Here is a 27,824-nt window from a genome sequence, read left to right as displayed (position 1 = left end):
CTTTCAAAAGGACTGTTTCAAAAACGTAAACTGAACTCTGAATTGAGAAGGCTGGTGTCCAAAACAAGTTTATGCTTTTGGTGGTTTAATTTGACTCACCAAATACTGAGCATGTTCTCAGTTAATGCACTGGATAAGCACTGGATGCTGTAGGCGCATTTCATTATTTTGATTCCAAGCTGTATCTTTAAAAAATAACTTTTGATCGTCTATATTTAATAAATGCCAATAAAAAGAGAACAGAATCAAACTGAGCCAAAATCTAATGCCTCTGATATGCAGATTTTGAGAGAACCTTGTACATCCTGGGGAGAAATAATTTTCCAACATTTGTCTGAATAGACTGAATGGCTAATTTTCCCCTCTGCTTTCCAAATGCAGTTTCTCCATGTAATGAAATCAACAGTAACCATCATCACCAGGAGGTCACAAACGGACACCTGCTACCTCCTTGCTATGGGGAAGACACAGAGGATGGCGAGGCATTGGGTGTTTGCAGAAAGCTAAGTGAGAGCCCATGTCTGCTGAGGAAGCCGCTAAGCTCAGGGCCAAGAGAACAGCGGACAGAGCAGAGGCTGCTAAGGCTTCAGAAGGGGAGCCTCCCCCAGGGGCAGGGCCACCAGGTAGAACTTGAGTAGAAGGAAAGGCAGAGGTTGACAGGCTGATTACCTGGGCAGGAACTTCTTGGGGGCAGATTGGAATTAGGACTTCTCTTGCAAACCCTTTTGAGTTACAAATTCTGAAAGGGTCCCGTGAATAGGTGACAACTGGAATTGGCCTCTCTGCTTTTGTGGATGAAGTCCTGCAGGGGTGCAGGAGGGGCTGTGACCCCATCTTCAGAGCAGCAAGGGGGCGGTCCCAGCATTTGCTCTTGGAAGGGTTCTAGCACACTATTTTAATGGTTGTGGAAGGAATACGGGAAGAAAGGAGATTAGGCATGATCCTGAAGGGCAAGTTTTGAATGACAGCTAAGTTGAAGCTGCTTCTCTATCGTTTTGTATTTTATAAAAAGAAGAGGAGGGGATTAACAGAAGGTTATGTTTGTGTTTGCGGTTTTAGTCAAATCACCGAAGCACAGCTTTGAACATACTTACCTATTTTGAGGAAGCTTTCAAACTATGTTAATTATTATTTTCAAACTGGACTGCAACACATTATCAAATTAAATGAAGGGAAAAGCTCTGGAAGCTTTTAATAGGATTTTGAAACTGGGAGATATTGACTGGAGGAATTTAAAAACGGGGCTGGGAGTGCAGCTATGTGGTAAGCACTGGCCGAGCATACATCTGCTCCAGGATTTAATACCCTCTACTGCAAAATGACAATGACAATGACAATGAACATGAAAATAATAATAAAAATGAAAACAAGTGTTGTGCTGGATAGCAGAGTTGAGAAATGAAACGCAGCATTTACATTTCTTCCTTCATGACAAAAGGGAACGTCTCAGGAATACCAGGGACAGTCTTATTAGTGGTGCTTTATCTCGGAAGATACACCCCTAACTAGAGGTGCATTCTGGCCTGCCCATTCAGGGTGGGATTTCAGGTCAGTCAGGAAGCACAGCTGCAACCCAACCATCTACCCTGCTTCATGTCGAGGAATGCACGTGAGTAAGTCATCTGTGGATTCCACTAATTCTTCTACTGGTTTCATTTTCAGCACAGCCTGTGATTAAGGCACAGAACCAGGTGCTGAGGGTGGAGTGCTAAGTGAGTCCCTTAATCTGTATCAGCGCTGCTGGGTGAATCAGGGAGAAGGTCGCTTTGCCAGAATATTCTGATGCTGGCACCATAGTTTCAGTAACTCAGTGCTCTTCTCAGTTTCGTCCTTGAGCTCTTTTATATTAGGGACTACAATCCTCCAGTTTCTTACACTATTCTGAGGATGTTTTCTTCCTAAGGACTTTGCTGGAGAATGCAATCGTGTGCTTGAGCCTTTGTGCCCGCGTGAATCTCTGCAATGCATCTCTCAACACGCCCCACCCGCCCACCTACCCTCAGTGCTTGCATCGAGGGAACCTTCCACACCTTTTCCATTCCCCTAGTTATGCCAGGGCCTGGTTGCCTAGCTGACATCCTCTTCTGTAACAAACTTGAGTGGGACCCTACCATGATGGGGGCGGTGGGAAAGTCTCTGCTTTGGGCCGAGGGTGGGATGGAGCAGGTGGTATCATTTTTGGAATGAGCTTCAGTATCCAAATCAAAATGCCTTATGGTTAGCGGAATGTATCTGGAGAAATGACAAGATGCCAGGACAGAGGGGACAATTGGAGATGAGTATAATACCAAGGGAGGGAGTGGGGTTCCCGGAGAAATGAAATCAGCTGAGGATGATGCCTTGGGGGCAGCCGTGGTGATGTGGCTGGAGCAGTCACAGGTTACATGAATGTGCCTGGAACATAGGAGAGGCTACAAGCTACAAAACTACGAAGAACGAATGGGTGAAACCCATCCCAAATGCGTCCACTGACTTGCAGGGCAGCACAGAGCCGAGGCCAGCTTTAACATTCTGGGTTAGAATATGCGATGGAAGGAACACTACCAAACTACTGCACTCGGTGGTTATGTGATTATTATTTTTTTGACATAACAATGAAACTGAGTTTCAAAACGGGTTAGTAAGAGTACTTCAATAGTTGCTACACTATATATTGTTGTCTTTGTAGTAGTTATTCAGCGTACAAGGTATGGGCATCATATCTTGTCCAAACAATATTAGCACAAAACTTTCTTTTCAATGAACTTAGAGACATGAGCTGTATTGCTATCTTATCTTGTGCATACCAATATTTTTTTCCTTTTTCCCTTTACCCTTTTTCACCCCAGTTTCTCTTTTGTTTTGAATAGTTTCTTCCCATTCTGCAATATCTGTTACACATTTCAGATCTTATTTACTTGTTCCTCACACCGGTGAGACTGTGTTCATACATCTGTGTCTGATTTATTTCACTCATGAGTGTGGTCTCAAGTTGCATCCCTTTGAGTCTCCAGTTTATCTTTCTTTATGGCTAAGTAGTACATCATGACATAAAAACATCACATCTCTTTTTTATCCATTCTTTGGTTGATGGGCTATTTGGATTGTTACCAAGAGTTAGCTATTAAAAACTGTGCTGCTATAAACATGGATGTACATGTATTGCAGTGGTATTAGGTTTTAAATTCTTCTGGAAAGATTCCCATAGGGGGAATAGCTGGACTGAATGGGACCTCTAATCCTGAGGGTTTTTTTTTTTTTTTTGAGGCATTTCTACTTTTATTTCCACAGCAGTTGCACCAGCCTACATGCCTACCACCAGTGGAGAAGGGTTCCTTTTCCTCACAGCCTTGCTGGTATTTGTTACTGGTTTATTTCTTGATGATAGCCATTGTTTCTGGGGTGAGATGGAATCTCAGTGTTGTTTAAATTTGCATCTCTCAAATGATGTTGAACATTTTTTCATGTATTTATTTGCCATTTGTATTTCTTTATCTCAGAAGTGCAGATTCCTCTAGTGCCCATTTTTAGATTGGGTCTTTGAATTTGGGTGGGAGGAGGGTGTTTGCTTTTTTCATTTCTTTATGTGTTCTAGATACAAGTCTTTTGTCTGTGGGACAACTGGATATAACTTTTTCCCACTTTGCAGGTTGTCTTTTCACTCCATTGGTGATTTCTTCTGTTGTGCAAAAGTTTTTTTTTTTTTTTTTTTTTTTTTTTTTAAATAAGATGACTCCAGGGGCTGGGGATTTAGCTCAGTGGCATAAGCGCCTGCCTTGAAAGCAGGCAGTCGTGGGTTTGATCCCCGGTACCGATAAAAAAAAAAAAAAAAAAAAAAAGGAAAAAGACCAAAAAAATATATATATATAAGATGACTCCATTTATCAATTCTTTGTACTATTTCTCTTGCAAACTGGATTGTGTTCAAGAAGTCTCTGTCTATACCAATGATTGAGATTTCTGCCTGTTTTTTCTTCCACTAAATTTAGTGTTTCTATTTTAATATTTAGATCCTTGATCCATTTTGATTTTAGTTTAGTGCATGATGATAGACATGGGGCTAGTTTTAGTCTTCGATATGTGGAGAACCATTTTTTCCAGCACCATTTATTAAAGAAATTATCTGTCTTCCAGTGACCTTGTTTGCTCCTTTGTCAAAGATAAGGTAGATGACTGTGTTTGGAATTGAATACAACCTTTAGTGAGACTTAATGCTATCAGTAAAAGTGAAATTTTTACATTTTAAATGGTTGTTTTAAAGTTCATCTAATTTCCTAATTTGCATCATTGGGAAATTTAATTATACAAATAAGGAAATTATACATTTAAAAGCTTACATGGACACTCCATTTATGAAAACTGCCTACCATTGATTTATTCAGATGTAGAGAAAATGCATAATTTTGTTCTAGTACCAATACTCCAAATATAAGAGACATATTTGTAGAAGAAAAAAGATTTAAAACACTGAAGTCTCAGCTCAACCAATTTGAGATGGGCCTCTGACAGGACTGGCTACTTTCTGAACACCTTTGTTCAGACTTTGTTCATTTAGAATGTACCTACAAGGTTATTTTAAAATGCACCTGGACAGAACTGCAGATTGCAAAAGTTCTCTAATGAGGTTATTAAGCTGTTTTCAAGCCTCACATTGTTGGTTTTTAGAAAAAAATCAGGAAAAGTTTTAATTTGCCTCCATGGAATTGCAAAATTTATACTGGGCTCATGGTTGCTTAGCAAAAATGCAAGAAAATTAAAAGTCCTCCAGACCATGAGCTGAAGCTTATGGGAGAAGAGCCTTTCACATCGTGTCAGTTTTTTCTTATTTAAAGAAACCAGTGGACTAGAGAGTGATCTTAAATTAGACAATTGTGCTGAAACTCAGTTGATAGTTTCCTTACATTGCTTTAATTAGAAACATTTTTTGATACAGATTTAACAAATTTTCTTTCTCTTTGTGAATTCAAGAATCCCTTTAAAGCGCTTTCTGGAGTTTTAAGTCACCATAGCATATCAGTGTCTCGATCAAATTTCTAGTGAGCAGGAAGCCAAAAAGCCATGGAGCCCTGGAACGGATGGCACAAATCCATGTGTTAAAACTCACACAGTGAAATCACCAGAAAGCAGCCCTGGCTCCCACTCCACCCTATTTTACTGTAATGTCAGCTGCAATTGAGATAGAATTCAGATAGGCTGTTTTTGTTTTGTTTTGTTATTTGGCCACTGCAAGCATAAAATAGAAAGCAAGAGTTGGCTGACAGAAGTGACAGCTCACAGAAATGGAAGTGGGGAGGGGATTTTAAGGCACAAAGGACAAGTATTTCTATACTGATGGTGCCATATTCAGGGCACAGGACAGTAAGTGATGTGTTAATACAGATTCTACAGCACCAAAAAGATATAAACCTAGGCTTCTGTTCTTTAAGAAGTGAGAAAGTACATATGGAGTTTTAAAGTTCTTTAAGGCATTGAAAGAGATCAATTTTTAAAATAGGTGTATGTTTCCTTGTTTTGTTTTGGAGGTGCTGGGGATTCTACTCATGGCCTTCCACATGCTAGGCAAGTGCCCTACACTGTAAATCCCCAACCCTAGAGATAGGATTTTTTTTTTGTCTGTCTGTCTGTCTTTTTTCTTTTTGACAAAAAGCAGAACACTTAACTTTTGAATGCTTAGTGAAGCATGATTATTGTCTCATAATGATGAAAAATAACAGAAGCTCATAGAGAGTTAAGAGGATGCTCTGGGATCCCATGTGGTCTCTGAATTCTTGATGAAATGTTCTTTGGTCAAACATGACAGAATGTAAATATGGCTGAAGTTAAGCCATAACTCTTATAAACAACCCAATCCAAAGACCAGATAAAGTTTAGTATAGAAAAAATATAATCATCAAGCATCCTTTATCATCCACACAGGGTAACATTAGAGATACATGAGTTTATATTTTTATACATAAAATCACTCTAAATTGCTTCTGTAAGTTATAAGTAGTACATGTTTTCATGCTGTGTACAGTAAATATCAAATTGGTAGGGTATTAGGTATTTTATGAGTGGCTTGGAAGTCAAGGTTTCCTGTTCCAGTTTTCAGTGAACCAAGGGTCTTCAGGGTCACATATGCTCAAGGTTACCCTTCAGCAAAGCACAGACTGAGGGCAAAACAGAGCCCTACAACCACATCACGAGTCTGCCCCAGCTCTGTGAGATGCACGCTGGCATGCGCTGCACAACACGCCCTCACCCTGAAAGCTCATTCTGGGGAGTAATATGACAGTTATTTCATGAGGACCTTTGATTGAGGAGTCAAGTGGAGACATGGGAAAGGAGGGAGGAACGTTCCAATGGTTAACTGTTAAAATTTGTCCAGATAATCAGTATCTGTGAAAACCTAAAAGAGTCTAGTCAATTGATTTACTTCTCCAGTCATCTTCTATAGGATTCATTAGAAACAATGCTAGCTGAATATGAATACATTTAAAAAAGACTCTAAGTCCCCATTGATAGTCCCTTGCACAGAGAGAAAAGGCAAATAAGAACATTGAAGCACATTTCTCATGACAGCTGATACATTAAGGATGAAGGATTTAAGAATGTGGCGCCCCCAAATGTGCTGCTTCAGCAAATTGAGTATCTTTTCTTATTTTTTGAAAAATAATTTGGCATTTATTTTAATGTAATACATACATTTTAATAAGGAAATATTCTATGAAAAAATAAAATCTCACAATGAAACAGAGAATAACACTAGTTAATACATTGTGTACCATAATCTTGAAAGAATGACCAAAATGTTACTCAGAGTACAAGTCATAAACTAAAAAGACTCTCACAAAAAAGAGACAAATGGATAAAGCATAAGACTTGCTTCTTGAAGAACTAAGATAACTAACAGTATAAATGAAAAAATTAGCAAATATATTTGAATATTTTTGAAACAATGGAACAGAGAATTTAGGGAATTATTTGAACTTCTCCCTACTGCCAAGTTTTCTTTTATTTTGCTCTTTATCTGTATTTTTTAAAAAATATAACTAGGTCTGCCCTTATCCAGCAAGTCTATCCTTAGGCATTTATCCAAATAAATAGGAATATATGTTTGCAAAAAAATTGTTCACATCAGCTTAATTCACAATCATTAAAGTCTGGAAACAGCTCAGTCTCTCAAACAGTGAATATACAAACTTGTGGTAACCTGGACAAGGGAATACTTGTCAGCAATAAAAAGAAGATTATTGATAGGTGTGACACTATGGAAAAGTCTCAAATGCATGTATTAAGTGAAAGAAATCAGACTTGAAGTCTATGTATAATTTCACTGTATGACATTCTGAAAGAAACAAAACTATAGTGTCAAGACAATAAAATACCTATGAATCAATCTAACAAAGGAAGTAAAAGATCTGTGCATGGAAAATTACAGTACTCTGAGAAAGGAGACTGAAGAGGATATCAAAAAATGGAAAGATATCCCTTGCTCATGGATAGCAAGAACCAACATAGTGAAGTTGCCATTTGAGGCAATCCCAATCAAAATATCATTAGCATACCTCACAGAACTACAGAATAACATCCCTAAAATTCATTTGGAACCAGAAGAGATCTAGAATAAATAAAGCAATTTTGGGAAACAAAGGCAAGGCAGGGAGCATCACAATCTCTGACTTGAAATTATACTACAAAGCTACTGTGATAAAATCGGCATGGTACTGGTAAAAAAACAGACCTGATGCTCAGTGGAACAGATTACAGGATGCAGATACAACTTCAAACACACTCAATCATTTACCTTTGACAAAGGGGCAAAACATGTCGACTGGAAGAAAGAAAGCCTCTTTAATACATGGTGCTGGAAAAACTGGCTGTCTACATTTTAAAGACTAAAACTAGACTCTTGTCTATCATCATGCACTAAAGTCAAAATGGATCAAGGATCTAAATATTAAAATAGAAATATTAAGTCTACTGGAAGAGAAAACAGAAATCTTGAAGACGTAGGTGTGAGTAGAGAGTTCATGAAGTAAACTCAGACTGCATGGAAAATACTACAGAGAATCAACAACTAGGATCTCATAATGTACAAAAGCTTTTGTACATTAAAAGAAATTCGGATTTTTTTTTAACAGAGTGAGGAAAAATTTTAGCCAATTGTTCCTCAGATAAAAGGATTTTTATCTAGAACAGATAAAGAATTGAAAAAAATTCAGACTCTCTAAATTTTGAGTATCTTCTATTTATTTTTTGTTGAGATTGAGAATTAAAGCTGGGACCCCATGCATGATGGGGAAGGGCTCTTCTACTGAGCTACACCCCAGTTCCCCTTATTGACTACTCTGGGTCAAAAGTCTTTGAAAAATAGCATGAGGACCTCCTGGATCCTTCTGAAGTTTTTTAAAGGTAAGACATTAAAATTCCCATGTGGAAAAGGCCCTCCCTATACTAGAAGGAAAGTAACATCCCTACCAATGATGGGGAATGAAAGCAGAGAGAAATTGATACAAACCAACCTTGTTAAATGAACTTGCATCTTCCTTTGCCATTTCTCTACCCAATTACCTTCCATCACTGAAGTTACCTTTTCAAAAGTTAACACACTTAATGCAACTAAGTGTGCAAATGCTCATCTCTAATGAGTCTTTAGGTCATTTCCTTGTGCCAAAGTCATTCCTCTCCTTACTGGGAAGGGTTCGGTCTCAGGGTGAGCCACTTGGTCACTCTGCCAACTTGCAGAGGTTCATCCAGCACTGCGAAGGCTTCCATTAGCAAGGAACAGATCGTGGGATTCTGTGGTTTTGATCTTTCCTGCACTGATATATAAAAATCTAAAATTGCACATATTAGTGGGATACCATGTGATGTTGGAAAAAATATATGTTTAAAATCAGATTAAACATATGAGATGTGATTCAAAAATACGGTGAATGTTTAAAATTAAAAGAAATTATTATGATGAAAGACACATGGCCCTCAATCTCACCCAAAATATTCCTCCCATTTCTTTTCTATATCCCAGTCTGCTACTCCGCCCACTTTGAACATAGTTATTTTACTGTTTTTACTGCTTTCTGAGGTCATTCTGGAAGTCCTCTGTACTGAGTGTCTTCAGTTATACTGCTGTGGCTGCCTCAGTGTCCTGAAATGTTTATCTTTCATGGCTGTCGTGCCTTTGAGGAAGAAGCTGCACGGAGCAGGGTACAGTGATGCGGTGAATCTGGACACACTGATACTTTTAATTGACAGAAACGGCCATAAAGATGAACTACAAGCTGCTTCAGAAAGTGGCAAGAACGGGACTTTGACAGTGATGGGACACACATTTTTAAAGTAAAGTGGAATATGTTGAGGGGAATTAATAGCAGTGTGACTTTGACCATCATAAATTTTTAAAATTTAAGTATATTCTACATGTTTTGATCACACTTCTTATCTGTTTTCTTAACCATCTACCACATTTTTATGGTGAAAACATGCAAAAATGTTTTTCTAGGTTTTTGATGCATACAGTACATAACTGTTAACTATATTTCTTGTACTTTTAAGAAATTAGTAATTACATTTCTTCCTGCTTTCTTTTTCCTTCTGCTACCCCAAAACATTCAATGGCACTTAGGAAATTCCAGGTACATTGCTGTTTATTGTTAATTAAACACAAAAGCAAATCAAGTACCTTCATCAGTCAGTGGACTGATTGAAAAATTCTAATTCACATACACAGACATTTCAGTCATATTGTTCGAATCATTTTTTTATTCTTGCCTGATTATTTGGTTTGAGTCTCAGGAAGAAAATTTGATTTGAATAAGATAAATATTTTAAAATATTATTAAATTCTTAATCCTAATACCAAATGTTAGCCGGCACAGATGCAAAACCTGAGCATCTTCCATGTGGCCTCATCTTCGTACAAGGGCCTTTATTGAAGTTGGACCACGTCCAGCATACTATTTTCAAAGCACAAGAAATGTAACACTGGATATAGGGAGTTTCTAATTTAAATCCTTTAGTATAGAGTGAAACTTGCATGTCTTTTTAGGAATAATACCTTTCTTCCTTTGTTGGAAGAAGACAGAAGACAAAATCCTAGGAGAAGCAATTATACATGACTTTTCAATGGGCTTTATTCATCAAAGGTAGCACTAAAAGTGACTGAAAGGTTAATTAGAATGACCTCAAAAAGTTCCTGATCTTAAAAAGAGAAAAACCAAGCTAAAAAAGGAGAGAGAGACAGGGAGAGAGAGCGGTAGAGAAGGAGAGAGCAAGCACTACTGTCTTTGCAAGTTGTAATCTCACAATACAAATACAAACTAAAAAGAGCAGATACAGAAGAATTTTCAGGACAATTTCGCCTCACACCATAAACCCACAACGTAGCAGGAAGCAGTCACAGCTGATCATCAGTAGCGTAGGTCTGGCCCTTGGCCTCTCTACTGTTTGTGGTTCATTTTCAACTTTGGCACTTGCTCAGGCAATTTGTCTGATTACCAGCTTTGAAAGTACCTTGGATTTTCTCTCTGCCTTAGTCTCTTCTCACTCCAATGGGATCCTATCATTCTGTGGGTGCTTCAGGAGGAGGAGGAAGAGAGTCAGATGCTAAAAACAGTCCTGACCTATATAGTGGCCAACACACCCACAGGCAAGTGGTGTACCAGTGAACAGCAAATGGCACAAATGACCCAGTCATAACAGCCTGCTCACTGGACCACCGCTGGGCACTATCCATGTAGATTGGAATGTTCTCAAATAGTTCTGCATTTTAGAAAGCATGCTGACATAATTATTTTATTGCTGTGTCTCAGAAAAGAAATGGAAACAGACGTGACTACCTTTAAGGACCGGGAGCCTAGGGAACACCACTTACTGGGGAATCCCAGGATCTAGGAAGTTGTGTTCCATGGTTCTTCCAAGTCCACTGGAAAAGCTGCCTGGAGAGGACCAGTGTTAGGTCTCTGGTGAACAGGTTCAGTGAGCCTTTCATGGATCCTGGGACACTGCCAATACATGAGCTCTCTGTGGCATAACAGCCCCAGAGCCCCTGGATCCACTTGGTGAAGATCTCATCTCAGTACTGGCTCTCTACTTCCTTGGATCTCTCCAGGGTCTATCCCTACTCTGGTTAAGAAAGCAAGTTCAATGTCCCGCTGAAATCCGTGGTGCTGACCCTGGTGGAGTAGTTATCTTCAAAACAGAAATTTATATCTCCACCCTATTATAGTTTGGATTTTCAATGTCCCCCGAAGGCCCTTGTGTTAAATAGAGCCTTGTTGAGAGACAGTGGAACCACTGAGTTGTAGGGCTTAGTGCAAGGTCTTCAGGCCTTCGGGGACATGTCTTTGAGAGGTACTGTGGGACTTCAGCCTTCTCTTCTTCTTTTCCTTGCTCCCTGACTTCTATGGCAAGTAGCTTTTCTCTGCTACTCACTCCTGACTAACCATGGATTGGTGCCTCCAAAATTGTAAGCCAAAATCCACCTTTTCAATTTATGAGTTGATTGTCTCAGGCATTTGTGACCATGAGGGAATGTGAACCGAGATGCGCCCTTCAGGACAGTCTGTGCGCCAGCTCTGCCTCACACCACACACCACTGTGAGGGCCTGAATGCAGGGGACTCTTGGCTTGCATGGATCACAGGTAATGGAAGGATGTGCCAGGTCCCTCCAGGATTAGTAGCAACAGGAACACAGTTCACAAACATTTTCTTGATTTCAAACTGTTACTGTTTTAAGTTTATGAGTAATGGTCACAGATGCTTACACTGTTGTCAGAATTTCAGGGATTCCTAACAATGACAACACCCTACCTGTACCTACCACCTTAAATCAGCAAGAATGAAAGACATCTACTAATTTCATGGAGGATACTAATGACTTTCGTTTTCCCATCACAGCTGGCTGTAGGATTGAAATGTAAGTGGCCTTCCGGTTTTCATTTTAAGAGACACATGCTTATGAGCCTTTAAATGTTTAATGCTTTGCACCTGGGGGAGAGAAAGCTCCTCCCCACTGTTAAATCTTGCTCTTATGCTGGTCCTTCATTTATATTCCCATGACAGCTTCATTCAGAGCTAATTGTCCTCCCAAGTCGAAGAACATGTAGATCTGGATTTCCTCAAGAATCTTTAAAAATATTCTCACTCTAAAATCTGATCTCTGGGAAACTCGGCTCTACTCTGCCCACTCAGAGAGCTGAAACACAATGAGACTGAAGCTAGCACCCGTATCCAGGAGCTGGAGACAGGCTGAGTTGCCTGTTGGGAGAACGAAATAAGAAACACTCCTGCAGTCAAACAGCTCTTTATTCTTTCACTTCTCTAGGATGCTTTTTTCCTTCCAAATTCTGGAAGCCACAATATTTGGGACATTTATGTCATTCTTGATCTTTTTAAAATGTTACTTGCGAATTCATCTTGTGAGCCATTCTTGGAGCCCCCCTCCTTGGTTTCTGAGAAGGGTGCTTACTTTCTCAGAAGTAAAGAAGCAAAAAGCATACAATAGGTGCCATTATCTGCTAAGGATTAGTAGGGCACTGTGAAACTCATAAACAGTAATCCCTATCTTTTCTTAAAAGAGCTAAAGACAATGGCTTTGACAGACAGAGTCAAGCTGATGCTAGGAACATCCCAGTGGACGGGAGAAGAGTCTTTCCCATGATCTTCACATCAAACCACTGGGGAATGGTTCCTCACAGTGTTTTCCAATTTGCAAAAATTTTATTCTATTTAAGCATTTTTTAACCATGGAAGAAATACATTTTTAAGTGGAGAGAGATGAATACAATGAATCTTATCACTGATTACCCTATTTTCAACAATCACCATTATTCTTGTTGGTTTGATAAATACGTTAGCACATTTCCAACCAACAAGCCCTGTATTGGGCTAAGACAAGATGTCAGTAAACTGACATTGTCCGGGAGTCCTCACCTATAAGGACTGTCTTAACGTGCAGGCACAGTGCTGATGTTCACACGTATCTTGAAAGCTTTGCTTCTAATGGTGATGATAAAGCTCTCCTGAGACCAGGGATGGAGGAAGCTCACTTCACCTTCTCTTCCTTTGGGAGAGTTCAACTTTGTCTAATTACAGACGTGAGCTGCCTGTGTATTTGGAAGTTTAATCAGTACTAGGTTATGCAACTCTAATTAAAAATATCTCTAGAAAACACAAGTCACTTAATTGTACAGCACTAAGTACTCACATACTGAAAATATTAAAAGTGTTTTTTAAAAACTGAGTTTAATTTTCATTGGTGTGTTCACCATTTAGAAAATGCTGGCAGACATCCAACAAGAATGAGGATTAGTCCTTCTTAAAGAACAGTGGCTGTAGGGCTTAGGAATAGATTGCTCCACTGCCACACAGAGGCAAATGTGTCACATCATATGTATGCGACACACCATAATATTATTCACAAGGCTGAGTATGCAGCATACACATTTTTATACATGCATCTGATGCATCTATTTGTCTACCTGTCTGTCTGTCCACCCATCCATCCACAGTGTGGTCTTCAACTTCATGTTGCATGATAGGCAGCCTGAATCCTTCACCTCCTCTCACGGAATAACCGTAACACATGGTTCATATGATCAGCACTTCATAGTCATCCTTCCCTCCCAGGAAGACTGCTGCAGTCCTGAGTAAGCCCCTGTTTGGATGGAAGGAGGCATCTGCTGTCTCCCTGTCACACACTGTCACCGTTCCTACCCAGCTTTCACACTGCTTCCATGATGCATAAATAGAGAATTGCTACACAAATAACTTGCAAAGAAAGTGCTGAAATTGGCCAACTCATAATAAAATCATATAAAATGTACCTTGAGCCCTTTTTGTATCTCTTCATTATTTACAGAATGAAGTTACATTCACCAAATTATCATGGTATAGTTATGGTACAGCTATGCTAATATCAGTGTACTATGTACTTTAGTCTAATAGCTAACCATAATACTGCATATCATAGTTATGTAATTATATATTGCTATGCTTTGAATGTTTTTCCAAAAGTTCATGGTTTGGAGAAAACCACCAAATTCATGTTAATGGTAAAAAGTAGAGGTTTGGGAGGTAGAGTTTGATAGTCACAATGATGGGGCTGCCATGAAGTATTGGTGGTTTTAGAAGAGGAAGAAGATGAGGAAGAAGCAGAGGGGTGGGCAGAGAGTCTTGAGCTAGCAGCTTTCTCTGTCTTGCTGTACAAAGCCCTTTGCCATATTGCACAGCATGAAGGCCCTGGACAGATGCTCGAGCCACGCTCTTGGTCTTCTCACCTCCAGGGTTGTGATTTAAATAAATTTCTACCCTTTATTAATTACTCAGTCTCGGTATTTTATTAGAGGGTCAGAAAAGCAACTACAACATATATGATCAACAATATACTATGACATTATATATCACACTGCTGTAGAGATTTTTCCATATGACTAATTTGTGAAAGAAGTGCTGAATTTTGCTAAGTCTTGGGCACACTCAGATATAAATTCCTTAACTATCACAACATGCAAGCTGTTTTTCAGGAGAAGCCTCCAAAATGTACTCAAGACTGATCCAGAACCAGATTTTCCTGAGCGGACGTGTATAGAAGCCCACCTGACCAGCCCATGACCTTTTGAAATCAGAAGCTCAAAATTTCTCAAAACATGCTAAGTCCCTTGAAAAGAAACATACAACCTGTGAAGAGTCATGGTAACTATTTGCACTGGAGCCAAAGAACTGTACAAACTGTGCCCCCCCCATCATCATCCAATCAACAGAGAATGCCTCCCCTCTTCCTTCCTGTCAAATCCCCCACTACCAGCCAACTGGGGAAGCAGATATGAGCTCCTCTTTAGTTCCTAGCCTTCCTTCCGGTTGACCATGTAGTTAAGCTTTGTTTTTGCAAAAACTCAGGGACATAGTATTAACCTCTGTGTGCACAGGCCAGTGAGTCTCTGCTCAATAACAGTACTACTGGTCCAGTTTTACAGAGGAGCAAACTGAAACACAGGATGGTTAAGTAAATTTCCCAAGGTCACCCAGTTATTAAGTGGCAGAACTAGGAGTTCAACTCAGGCAGTTTATTTGGTCTTTTAGGCCTTCTTCCATGTGCTTTAAATGACTTAACAGGCTTCCAAAGCCTTTTTTTTTTTTTTTTAAATAAAATCCTTCAGAGAGAGTTACAAGGAACCAGCCCAAATCGTGAAGTCACCCTGGCTTATCCTTCTCAAATGACCCAGAGTGGTTCAGAGTTGCCCCTCAGTGTTTAAAAACACGTGATATACAATCTTTGAAGCCTTCTCAGGAATGGCATTTAAAGGTGACAACGACTGTTTCCTGTATGAATATATGTTTCCCCAGTAAAAGCCCCTGGTTTTCTTCCTTGAGGGAGATGCTTCATTCAGAATTATTGCCAGCGTTCTCCTTACTTGCTGCAAGTAATAAAACTTTCTTCACTCTTTGTTTTGGTGGTGGTTACACTTATCAAGAGGGGAATCCATTATATTTGCGTATAAAATCAATGATCCACATGGGCCTTTTTTCCTTGGAAGGTTGTGAGCTTTTGCTATTCCACTTCCAACTGTCAGGGATAACTCTCCTACATTGCCAGAAGTGGGTCATGAGCAGAGAAAAGGAAGTGCTATCTTGGTGCCTACTTCACTGGCTGGATTGGCTGCTTTCCTTATTGCTGAGATGAAAGACCTGATGCCCAAACTAAAGGGAAGAAAGATTTGTTTAGCTTCCAGTTTGTAGAGGTTTTAGCCCATAGTCAGCTGGCCCCAGGGCAGGGTGGCTTGGCTGAGGGGAATACGGAGGAGAAACAGTTGATGGTAGGCCAAAGGTAGGATAGTAAGCAAGGGGCCTTATCAGTGTCTTTTTGCTTCTTTTGTATTGTATCTAGGCTACTGGAAGTAGGTACCAAACCAATCAGCGAACTGATTTAGTAATCACACACCCTTAATCCCTGCATCATACATCTCTAGATCCAGCCACCTGTGACTGCATGAGGCTTTGGAGGGATACCTAGCCACAAGCCATGACACTGGGTCTGCACCCAGTGTCAAGTATAGCAATGTTTAAGGTTTATTTATTTGTATTTCTGACAAAGAACTAGCTTAGAATGATGACTCTGCTTGTTCCATAACTCAGTTTTCATGACTAATTTGGGAATAAGTGGTAAACATAAATTAGGTAAATGTAAATGGAATAAGTGTTTATAAATATGTTCTTCATGTGGTTTGAAGTTTGAAAATTATGTATGCAATAGAGACAAACATCTGAATCATTTCTAAGTAAGCCGAAACATTGAAACATCAATTGCTAAATATAAGCTTGATTCCTCTTGGTTTCTTAAATTCTATAAATAGATAATACATTTGGGTTTATTAATAAATGTTTTGTGAATTTTTGATATAAAAAACCAATTTAAGATTACACTCTTCTTGGATCTTCATCAGCAGGCCAGGTGACAGTTAAAATTCTAATTAATATGTATGTAACCTCAGAAATTTTGTACAGAAAGTTTCAAAATGTAAACTTAAGGGAAGGAAATGAGACATAAAAGCATCAGTAAGTAGGAGGAAAGTAGGGTACAAAGAAAGTTACAAGTATGAAAATGTCATTGGACATTTTCCAAATATTTTGGAAACGATTCTGAATGCTAAAAAAATATTCTGTCTAAAAGTAGAATGACTGGAAGAGACGGAAAAACTAAAGGTTTGAGCGAGTCAAAAACTGTTTATGAAGGCCAGTAGTCAGATAGTCTTGAAGACCTACTGCATGTCTCAGAGGGCTCCTGTACCCAGAAGAACCTGAGACACTGCTGTGACAGAATCTAACCTTTCTCAATTTCTGGAGACAGTCTTCAAGGTTTTCAGCAACACAGATGTGTGCAAGGCTGAAATGGAGCAAGATTAAAGAATGAGAAGGCAAGCTACTCTGTTGCAAGCTAACTTCTTTTCTGCTCCAAGCAATCTGGGAAGAAGAAAAAAATCCATCACAGGTCTAACACTCTGTATTCATCACAGCAGAGTCAAGGGAGTCCAGCAACCAAACGACTCTGGTGAGTCTAGAAATACTTACTCCTGTGAACAGGAACAAGACTCACACCGAAGGTAAGAATCCAGAAAAGCAAGCAGTGCCAAGCTATGAATGACTGCTTTTGCTTCACTCTTCTGGTTTAACCTATACACATATGCTGTTGTTTCTGTCTTACTAGAACCTTGAAATCATGTTCAGCGCAATTGCATTGTAACTAGTGGCATCTGTGTAATATTATAAGGACAATAAAGTAACTAATAACCTTTATGTCTTAATCTTTTAGTTGGCTATTCGCTGAACTGTGTTTTGGCCTGAATCCTCTAGGGCAGTGAGGATGACCCTTTCAGAGCTTTTAATGACACAAACAGCCTACTGCAGCATGTGTGTCATACATTTGACACCACTGATCTGGGAGCATTAAGTCTGTATTTTCTGAGTTATTTAAATTAAAAACACCAATTTTACTGATCTTATTTGTAGATTTACTGCAGTACAGCTATTGCAAAAGGAATTCAAGCTGTAGTGTTACAGGCTGCCCCTGGGGATCCTAAGACCGATCTTGCTTTGGCATCATGAGAATTTCACTTCTCTAAGGTAAGGAAGATATCTTGCCCCTGAAAAAAAGAAAATTACTTTTCTCACAGCTGAGATAAAACACTAGACTCCGACGGTTGACTGAGGAAAGGTTTATTTGGCTCACAATTTGCAGAGGTTTCAGTCCATAGTTGGCTGGCTCTAGAACACCGTGGCATGGCAGCAGGGCAGCACAGAGGAGAAACAGTCCGTAGCAAAGCAGGGCAGGGAGAAGGGAGCAAGCAACAAGTTGAAGGAAGCTCAGCGGCTTTTTTCTGCCCCTTTTATGTTCAATCGAGGCTACTGAGTTTTGGGTGGGGGGTTGATTTAATAATCATACACCCTTAATCCCAGCATCACACACTCTAGATACAGCCACCTTTGAAAAAGCCCCACCTGTGACTGCATGAAGCTTTGGGGGACATCTAGACACAAGACATAACATGCATATTCCATAGAAAATAGTTCCCAGGGATGACCTCCTTAAGCTCCTTAAGAATGAGAAATGAAATGTTGGAGGGGGGTATGCTAGCTATTAGACAAGCAATTTAGGGGTAAGCGCCTATATTTATGGGGAGTTGCTGCACCTTTAAGGGACTCTAAAGGTATTTTTAAAGTTGTATGTGTGTTTAAAGTAAGTCCTTTCTGAGAAGCTTACAAGGAATCAATTCACTGAGTCACTGTCTAATTCTTTTTAGGTGACCAAGAATAAATTTGGCTCATCATAATATGAAATTCTCCAACTAGTGGGGTTTGTGTCTACTGTTTTTGAAGCAGGGAATTGCTAGGTACTACAGGCTGGCCTTGAACTCACTATGTAGCCCAAGATGGCCTTCAATTCATGGTGATGATCCTCCTGAATCAGCCTCCTAAGAAAATATGTTAAATGATCAAAATAGGCATATCCATACAGAAAGAAAGTAGATTAGTGGTTATCTATGGCTGGAGGTACTGGAGAGAAATGAGGTCACCACTATAGGGTTCAGAGTTCCTTTTAGGGTAGTGTCCTAAATTTGACTGTGATTATGTTCATGTAACTTTGTGGATATATTAAAAAAATCACTTACGTACAAATAAAATAGATGAATTACAAGGTACATGCATTATATCTTGGGAACAGTACTATGAAAACATACTAGGAAAAGAAGGTAGCTCCCAAAGAGAAAACTATAGGCGGCTCCCGCAAATCAAGTTGTACATGAAGAAACAATAGAGGAGCCTAATGTAAGAGTCTGGTTTTTCACACACTTTTTGGCTTATTACTCTTTGATTCCTGTCTTTACATTTCTAAATTATTTTAATTATCAACAGATTCTAACTTTGTTCTCATTAGAAAGTAGTGTATTACACAGATTGGGCTGGTAAACAACAACAAAAAATTCACTTTTGAAAGAATCTTGTCCTTTGGGGCTGTGCATTATTAGGCAGGACAGAAGAGCTGAGATTCATTTCTAATGGAAAAAGTGCCATCAAGGGCATTTTATGGCTCTCTCCTTGAGCACATTTCCTTTTCAAACCTGTGTAGTTACTCCCTTTACACTTAACAGGATTCAACAAGAAGTATTGTTTTTATACATACACAATTCAACTAAAGCAATATTATCTACAAAAATACAGCTGAGCTTCCTGCAGTTTTTCAGCCCACAGAGCTATCCAAACTTTGCTAAGAGTAAAATTGTTACTAAAAAAAACTCAACTCTGTATCCTCTTCACCTTTAGAACCAAGTGAAGATGGAAAATGGTAAACCTGCTGTAAATTTCTAATTTACATATCAACTTCTGAAATGGTCTTAATTTTCTTAAAAAATGAATACATTAGTTTCAAGTATTTAAAACATAGTTGGCCCAATTGTTTTTCAGTCTGATTTTAGATTGGCATGTCTTTTATTTTCATTAATCTATTAGTTAACTTTTGTTTGTTTTGAGACAGGGTCTCACTGTCATTCAGGCTGCTTGAACTCACTGAATATAGTACAGGCTGGCCTTGAACTTGTGGCGATCTTCCTGCCTCAACCTCTGGAATGCTATCACACCCAGCTAATTTACTAATATACAGACTTTGAGTAAATTAAAACTGCTTAATCAGTTTCTCACTACTATTCTCTATAGGCAGGGTAATGAAATCACAAATGGCTTTCTGATGTCATCAACTATTCATAAGAATACCTGATGATTACATTGAAGGAAATTTCTTAAGATAACCAAAGAGAGTACAAGTAGGTTTACAGTAAGGTAAACTTTTAAAATATATTTGTTATGGCAGAATTGCTGACACAAACATTGCTCACTGCACATGACCTCGGAGAAATGATCAAAGGAGATAGCTGATGTTTTTGAAAGCACAGGGGGTGGGGTGAAAAGTCATGAATAAATGAAAGACTGGCAAGTATCTATAAAAGCAGAACCACATTTAGGGACGCTATAAAAAAAGTTACCACTTTAGAATTTGATAACTGAAGATCATTTTACTATGATTTGGGCCATGAAACGTAGTAGTTATACAGCAACTTCCAAAGAGATTCTTAAAAACTGGGTGCAAAAGAAATCCACGAAAATAAGCACAAAAACCATCACCATTTTTCATGTGTTCGAAACGGTGACTATTCCCACAGGTGTGAGTTTGTTTCAAATGGAAAAAAAATTATTATATGGAAGAGCAAAGCCTCATTTCACAGATAATATAAACTTCATTAACAATCTTATCAACAATGTATAAATAAGAGGCCAATATTTCTTTTAGAATTGGGTCTGAAAAACCAAAGGAAATTCTGACTGGGGGGAGGTGGGGAGTTCACACTCTAAACTCCTGCATTCAGCTCTGAGTTCCGTCCTGGTATTAAAATTTCCAAAAGTCTTCACGCGTATCGACTCTAGTTTCCGTGAACTTCAGCGCCGTATCAGCCGTCAGTGCATTTTGGTGTGAAGAATGTGTTGTATCCGAAGGCCGGAACAGTACTCGGCCACGATGGTTAAATACGTAAAAAGACGGGTGATTCCTTAAGGAGTCGCATGTCTTGTTCTTCAGTTTCGACGTGGTGTCGATGTCCCTGAACTCCCCTGCGGTGTGAACTATGCTGTAACAGGTAACCGCGAAGGCCAGAAGTGTCTGAAGGACTATGTCCATTGGCATCGCTTCGCCTTCATTTTCTGTTAATCGCATATACGAACGATGCTGCGCGGCGGAAAAGGCGGCATGGGCGAGGGCGAAGAGGCCAAGGCCTAACAGCCCATTCCACAGCCTGCGTCCCATGACTATGGATAAGCAGCCTGCGGATCGAAGAGGCGATGGCGGCAGAACTGTTCCTCCTTTCGTCCACTGCGCCTGCGCGGCGCAGTAATGTGACGTCACAAAAGTCTTGCGCACCAAATACCTTCCAGGAATGGGTTTGTCTTGGGTGTTTTCCAGGCAAGGAGAGACATTTGGCAGCCTGCTTTACTACTTGGGCTTTCTCAACTTTGGATTTTTCAGAGATAACAAGAACAAGGGCGAGTGGGAAAAATTAGAAAGCATATCAGCTTTCTCATGAAAACACTTGTTCTGCTGAAACTGTTCCTTAGTGATCAAAGGGGCTGAATCTTCAGCAAGCTGTGAACCTGCTCAGTGTGACCCAGACCCTGCACTTAAAGGATCAGTGGAGGCCATGGCTCACACACCACCATCACATACAAAGGTCCAAGTCTCATGTTGGGAGCAGACATGGAGAAACAACCAACTGGGAACTGCAGCTGCAGGGTCTGGGAGCCCCGGGAGTTATTCACCAGCACATATCTTGGACCAGCTGGGGCTCTAAAGGCTTCCATTGGCTCACTTTGTACAATTTATAGTACTTTTTCCCTCTAAGTTAGGGGAAACTCACTTCAGCGCTATGTTAATTTATTTTCTTCTGCTTTTATAAAACACCTGAGCTTGGGTATTTATAAAGAAAAGAGGTTTATTTAGCTCACAGGTTTGGAAGTTTAAGGGCTGGCACTGGCATCTGTTCAGCTCTTGGTGAGGCTCTAGTAATGGATGGCAGGAGGAGGTATGGAAGAGATCACATGGTGTAACAGGAAGTCAAATTCTGGGGTCAGACTCCCTTCTTTAAAACAACCCATTCTCTCAGGGATTAACTCACTCTGTGAGCTATCATTAACTTTCTTTCTGAGAGGAGCACCCCTAATTATCTAACCACTTATTGTGTTCCACCACCTTACCACCACCACACTGAGGAACAAGCTTCCAGGACATGAACATCTGGGGAGCAGACCACATCTAACCCATAGCACAGACTAAACAGGACAGTGTGTATTATGAGAAAAGTGACTGACATCATACATTTGGTAAACTCTATAAATGAAAAATCTCAAATTCTGAAGTCAAATGGTGTTTTCCAATATGTGCTAGAAGTTGTTGTGGTGTAGATTTAAAACAGCCTCTACACATCTCATGTGTTTGGAAGATGCTTGGATCCTGAGGGAGCTATACTCATCAGTGGGTTAGTCCACTAATAAGATCATGATCTGATTTGCTGTTAGGCCTGATTAAAAGGAGGCCACTACAGTGTGACCTGTGTTCTTGTCCCTGACCCTCTCTTCTCTCTCTGTTTCCTGACTGCCATGAAGAGAGGAGCTTTTTCTGCAGCACCCTTCTAGTATTTTGCTTCTGCCTTGGAAGCAGCCAACCATGGCTTTTCTCTTGAGACAGAATCCCTTGAAAGCATGAATCCCTTGAAAACTGTGAGCCAAATTAAACCTAGCATCTCTTAAAATTAAACTGCTTTCCTTGTGTCAGGCATTTTGTTCCAGTGATGGGAAAGCAATACAGACAGTTAAATTAATTTCAATGAATTTTCATAAATGCAGGACACAATACTGATCTCTGGGTATTTTATTGAAAGGTATGATGATTTTCTTACCATACCCAAAGCCTAATCTGTTATTTTTGCCACCTAAAAAGCATGCTTGGAGAGAAAAAGAGGTTTAAAGAAATCTTATTCTGTTCTCTGCAAGTTAGAGGAAAAAACAAAAACAGAAAAAAGAGATGAGAGGAAAGGGAGGGGAGGAGGTTTCTTGTAAACCCTCTAATAAAGGGAAGCAAAATATGAATTTCCATTCACAGATACCCTAATTGTTACAAATCATTATAAATACTGCATTTCCTATTTTACAGATGAGGTAACAGAGACTCAGGGCATTGCAGAAATAGCCTCAATGGCATGAGTCTAGTACTCTGCCAGAATGAGACTTTTACACAGCGCCATACTGATCCAAGAAAGGGCTCTGGTTGGGTTGACAGCACAGCACGAGCTCATAGAGTTGCTGTAAAAGAATTTATTAGGCCCCTGGGATTTGGGCAAGCCTCACAAGCTAGTAGTTTCTTCATTCTGAGTTTTCCTGAGGCTGACAAACTTCTGGTCTTTCTGAAGGTACTGAAGGAAGCCATAGTGCCCAAGCATAACTGGGTAAGCACACGCCAATCTCACTTCATGTTCATGAGCCCAAAGCACTTCTGGGCAGTAAAAATAAAAGAAGGAGAGAACCTATCAATTTCTTCAGTTCACTTTTCCATTTCCAAAGTATTTTGGATATCTTTAATGCAGTGGTGGAAACGTGATGAATGTTGAATCTTTTTGTTTTGCTTTGTTTAAACTTCTGGGACAGGCACCGAGAACGATGTATTATTAGTTTAAGGAAGACAGTCACATGATATTCTTGTTCAACATGAGTATTAAAATTATGCTCTTGGTCATAAAAATCAGAGTGGAATAGACAAGTCATTGATTGCATTAATTTATTTGAGATATCTGTTGAGAGCTTGCCATGTACCGAGTCCTGTGCTAGACATGAGAAGGGTGAATAAGAAATGTAGAAAAGAAGGTGGCTAAGAAAAGAGATTATGACGGCTGGGATGACACATGGGCATGCTGCCGCGCTACCATCACTGATGATCAGAATGGAAGGAGAAAATGATGAGATCCATGCAGGCTACCACTGCAAGATAAATTACTCCAAACGATCATCTATGCATTTTAAAAGCCTGAGCGAGAAAATGTGCTCACAGTCGCGCACACCCCATCTTCATGACCAGAAAGTACATTTTTGTGAAGCATCAACTAGTCACAAAGCAGGTGCCTATTAAAACTTACTTGATTGAATCAAGCATGTCAGATGGTGATTGAGATTCAAATTTTAGCCTTTGAAGAGCTAAGGACATATTTTAACTTGATATTTAATAGTCTTTATTAATAGTTCTCTGAGATTCTTCATAAACATCCGTTTCCCACAAATGCCTATATGACAGAAGTACTGAAGATGAGCCAAGATTTAAGAACCAACCAGACCTACCACAGGATACAAATGACACTAACTGAAACCAAACCTGGAACCCACTAAACATGACATCTTTCCTGAGTGAGGTCTGCTAAGGATAGAGCACCTGGCCTCTCATCCTGGCTGCTGGAAATGACCAGTGACTTTTAATTTAAAGGGAAATCCAAGGGACTGGGGAAACTAGCAGGGCTCTACAGGTGACTGTCCGCGGCTGTGACATAACATGCTGCCGACTTCTTCTCTTTGGGACATTGGGTTTTAAGGCTCTGCAGGTCTAAGGTCAACTATGTGAAGACTGAGCCAGCACAGACTTCCCTTAGGTTTTAAATATCTAAGAGGCTGCAGAGCGTCTTCCTTCGTTGGGCCTGCTCCAACACGGAAAATGATTCTGTCTCAATAGAAAACCTATCATGTACCAGCAATAAAACACTTGATCAGGAGGAGAAATGTGGTCTGTTTGAATTCCTCCATGTGGTAACAGGGACAATAACACTGGCATGTCCTTCATAGAGTGGTTTATGGAGAATGTCAAACTTGGGCTTAAAAGTTTCTCACCATTGCAGGTTGAGTTGAGTGCCCTTTATTTGAAATGCCTGGGGTCAAAAGTGTTTCAGATTTTGGGGGGAATTTTGGAATATTTCCACACACAATGGGACACTTCGGGGATGGAACCCAAATCACAAAAATTCAGTTAGGTTTTGTGTATACCTTATCCACATAGCCTGAACATAATTTTATACAATAATCTTTTAGCAGTTCAGATTTCCTTACACTGTAAAATAGGATGGCCTTGCAAAAAAGTATAAACAAGGAATGTACTGCCTATTAAAAAGGGCGTATCTATGTAGCCCCACCTGGAAAAAAGGAATAAAAACTGCCAGCTGCCCAGAAGGTTTTCATGAAGTTCTTCCCACCTACTTTCTCTATTTTTCCTAAGTCTACATTATTCTGCTTTAAAAATACTTTATCCTTCTTTCAAGGTGGCCTTAAATGCCTTAATGTATGGTACTACTCAACAAAGGTTGGCTAGTTCATTGGTTTATTTGCTCAGTTTTTAAACAACAAAATAAGAGGTTCTCTCGAGCAGTTTTCTACCCCCTCATGTCACCTTGCTCTCAAGTCACATTTGTATTTTGATCAGTGCCTTTCGCTCTTGGCCTGCTCTGGGAGAGAAAGCCTGCAGCCATCATGCTGGATACACCCTGGCATTTCACACCATGCTGATTTGTGACACTGACTTCTAGCTAGTAAATGTGTGTAAATCCAGTTTCAATCCAGTTCGTTGCTTACTATAAGCCTTATCAACCTGCAGCCTTAGTGATCATCTTGTCAATTAGATTTTCCCAGAAAATAGAAGAAAAAAGACCAAGATAATAATTCCAGCACTGTTTTGAAAAAAAAAAAAAAAAGTGGAGGACTAATGTGTTAGGAAGAGTTTGTCAGAGCACACCACACGTCTCTGGAAACCTGACTGCACACCACGGCAGCTCTGTAAGATGCGATGTAATGGCAGGAAGAAGGCATGTCTCGCTCTCTTGCTGGTTTCCACTTGCTGTTTGCAGCCACCATAAACTGCGGCCCCGCCATGCCACCCTGCCTTGGAGTCACCTAAATATAGACTAAAACCTCCAAAATCTGTAAAAAATAAACCTTTCCTTTCCCAACTTAGAGCATCAGATATTTTGTCTCAGCGGCAAGTAAAAAATAACTAAGTCAGTGCCCCAAAAGTTTCCTTCTCAAGCATGTGGTGCTCTCTGCATCCTCTAGCATCTTCTCCAAGGCCTTTCTCATCAGCCCAAGGACGAGTGAGGCCTAGAAATGTGTGCGTGGAGAGCAGGGGGTGGGAGCCCTGGCCGCACAGTTTGATGGCTTAGCAGCCTCACATGCCTTTTACAGAGGATTTTCTTTGATGCAGCCACACTTTGGTTTTCTGAGATCAGCTCCTAAATTATAAACCTGCGTCCATATCCTTGTTTCAGGCTCTGCATTCAGGCTGACACAAACTGTCACTGAAAGTCTTGTGCAGTTTTGCAAGGCCTTCTGAGTGACAAAATGGGGTGAAATAAAGGCTGATGACAGAGAGAGAGAGAGAGAGAGAGAGAGAGAGAGAGACAGAGAGACAGAGATAGGAAGGAGAAGAGCATAAGGAAATGGGGGGAAGGAATGGAGAAAGGGTGGAAGGGGGGAAGTGTTTGGGAGAATATGGTGGTGGGGGGAGCTCATTAGTTCTACCTTTCTGTAGTTACATCTGGAATGTCCCCCAAGGCCCCTTTATTAAAGGGTTAGTCCCACATTGAAAGGTGGAGTAAACTTTGAAAGGCAGAGCCATGGTCACTGAGGGCATGTCCTTGAAGACAACAGTGAACCCAGCCCTTTCCCATCTCTCGCATTCATTTCCCAAACATGGGGTGAGCAGCTCTGTTCTGCCTTATGCTCTCTGCTTTGATGTGCTGCCTTGCCACAGGTCTGAAAGCAATTGGGCCAATGAATCATGGACTGCAACCTGTGAAACCATGAGCCAGAATAGACCTTTCCTCTTTTTAAGTGGATTACCTTGGCATTTTGTTATAGTAATGGAAAGCTGACTAATGCAGACCTTAACTAGCTTTAGGAAGGTAACTTTATGATGAACTGGATAGAAGTAAAATAAAAGAAACACAGGTCTCCAGCTCGAAAGTTCTCCAGTAGTATAAGCACAGTTCTGTTCTAAGTCTGTCTGAAGTCATGATAGCATTTAACTATAAGAACCAAAGGAAGCAGCAGCTAAAACAAGAGCATGGCCTTAATTTGGGTGATAGGTGAATTCAGGTTAAAAGACAGATGAGTTTGGATCCCAGCTTTACATTCCACATTCACTGATTGACTTTATGTAATTTTTAACCTTTCTAAATCTCAGTTTTCTTATATGTAAAGAGGTATAAGAATAGTTTCTTGGCCTAGGAGTGGTTATCATTTCCATGAGAATGTGTGTGCAGTTTAACATGGTGCTAAATAAGGGCTCAGTAAGTTGTACTCAGTATATTTTAGCTGTTATTATTGTGATGATGTTTTGAGACTAAATATTTGTGGTTGTATGCATGGGTTCCCCAAAGAGAAGGACATTATTAGTATTCCTAGACTACTCATTTGTATGACAGTAGCACCTTCACCTCCCTTGTCCCAAGTTTTGCACCCAGGAATATCAACAGATATTGACAAGTGTCTTCCTTCTTTTGTGGACTGAGGACTGAGCTAGAGAAATTGATTTCTAACTCTCAACCAGCTGATTCTTGATTTTCAGAGGTAATTTATCATATGACAAAAAGGTTTCTTGTTATGTATGCACATATTGCCTCTCTGTTTTCATGGTATCTTGATCGTTCCGTCCTCTCATAGAGAATTTCCTGAGGGAAACCAAGTTTAACCGTATGCTCTGGGAGAGTCAGAAGGGAGGTGCCTGGGCCTGGTGAGATCCTGGGCTGCTCCAGGGACATCTGGATAGCAAAAGCTCTGGGGATGGACTCAGGCCAGATGCTTCCTTCCTCACTCTAGAGACCTAAAACTCTGAGATGACTCAAGGGACAAGGTGTTTTTGAAAGAAAAGAACTGCAGTCAGTCTTCTCTGGTATTAAGCCAGATAGAACTCCCAGCAGAGAGAGAGAGAAAGAAAGAGAGAGAGAGAGAGATAGAGACAGAGACAGAGACAGAGACAGAAAAGCTGCCAGCACACAATGTGGTCAGAGAGCAGTTCTGTGCTCAAGGCTGTTAGTGAAATGCTTTTGGAGAGCTTTATATTTTCTTTTCACATTTCTAAATATTGTTTTTCCAAAACTGATGAAGTTTTACTGCTTCTTATTCATTTGGAGCTGACTTTTGATATCCATAGCTTACCTTGCCTAATATTTTTACTATTTCTAATAATGTTATAGAACTTCCAGTGTTCATTTTTTTTTCCTTACCTAAACCATCACATGAT

General features: G+C 39.9%; 2 protein-coding genes across 11 annotated transcripts in view; both read right to left on the bottom strand.

Moving 5' to 3' along the window:
• The window catches only part of Phactr1 (phosphatase and actin regulator 1), a 508,872-nt gene that overhangs the window by 128,060 nt on the left and 352,988 nt on the right, over nucleotides 1–27,824 (bottom strand). The window lies entirely within an intron of this gene.
• Nucleotides 1–27,824, bottom strand: part of LOC134478501 (ER membrane protein complex subunit 5-like) — a 95,781-nt gene that overhangs the window by 17,446 nt on the left and 50,511 nt on the right. The window contains exon 1 of the mRNA XM_063259897.1: nucleotides 1–27,824. This exon is cut by the window's left edge and continues 17,446 nt beyond it; it is cut by the window's right edge and continues 50,511 nt beyond it. Within this exon, the coding sequence (XP_063115967.1) occupies nucleotides 20,397–20,810 (414 nt within the window). The 5' untranslated portion in view covers nucleotides 20,811–27,824 and the 3' untranslated portion in view covers nucleotides 1–20,396.

The sequence above is a fragment of the Cavia porcellus genome, unplaced genomic scaffold (assembly GCF_034190915.1).
Source record: "Cavia porcellus strain 051 isolate PalLab524CR breed Dunkin Hartley unplaced genomic scaffold, mCavPor4.1 scaffold_13, whole genome shotgun sequence".
NCBI classification, from domain to species: domain Eukaryota; kingdom Metazoa; phylum Chordata; class Mammalia; order Rodentia; family Caviidae; genus Cavia; species Cavia porcellus.
Note: the sequence above shows the minus strand (reverse complement) of the source record. Positions and strands in the feature narration are given on the sequence as shown.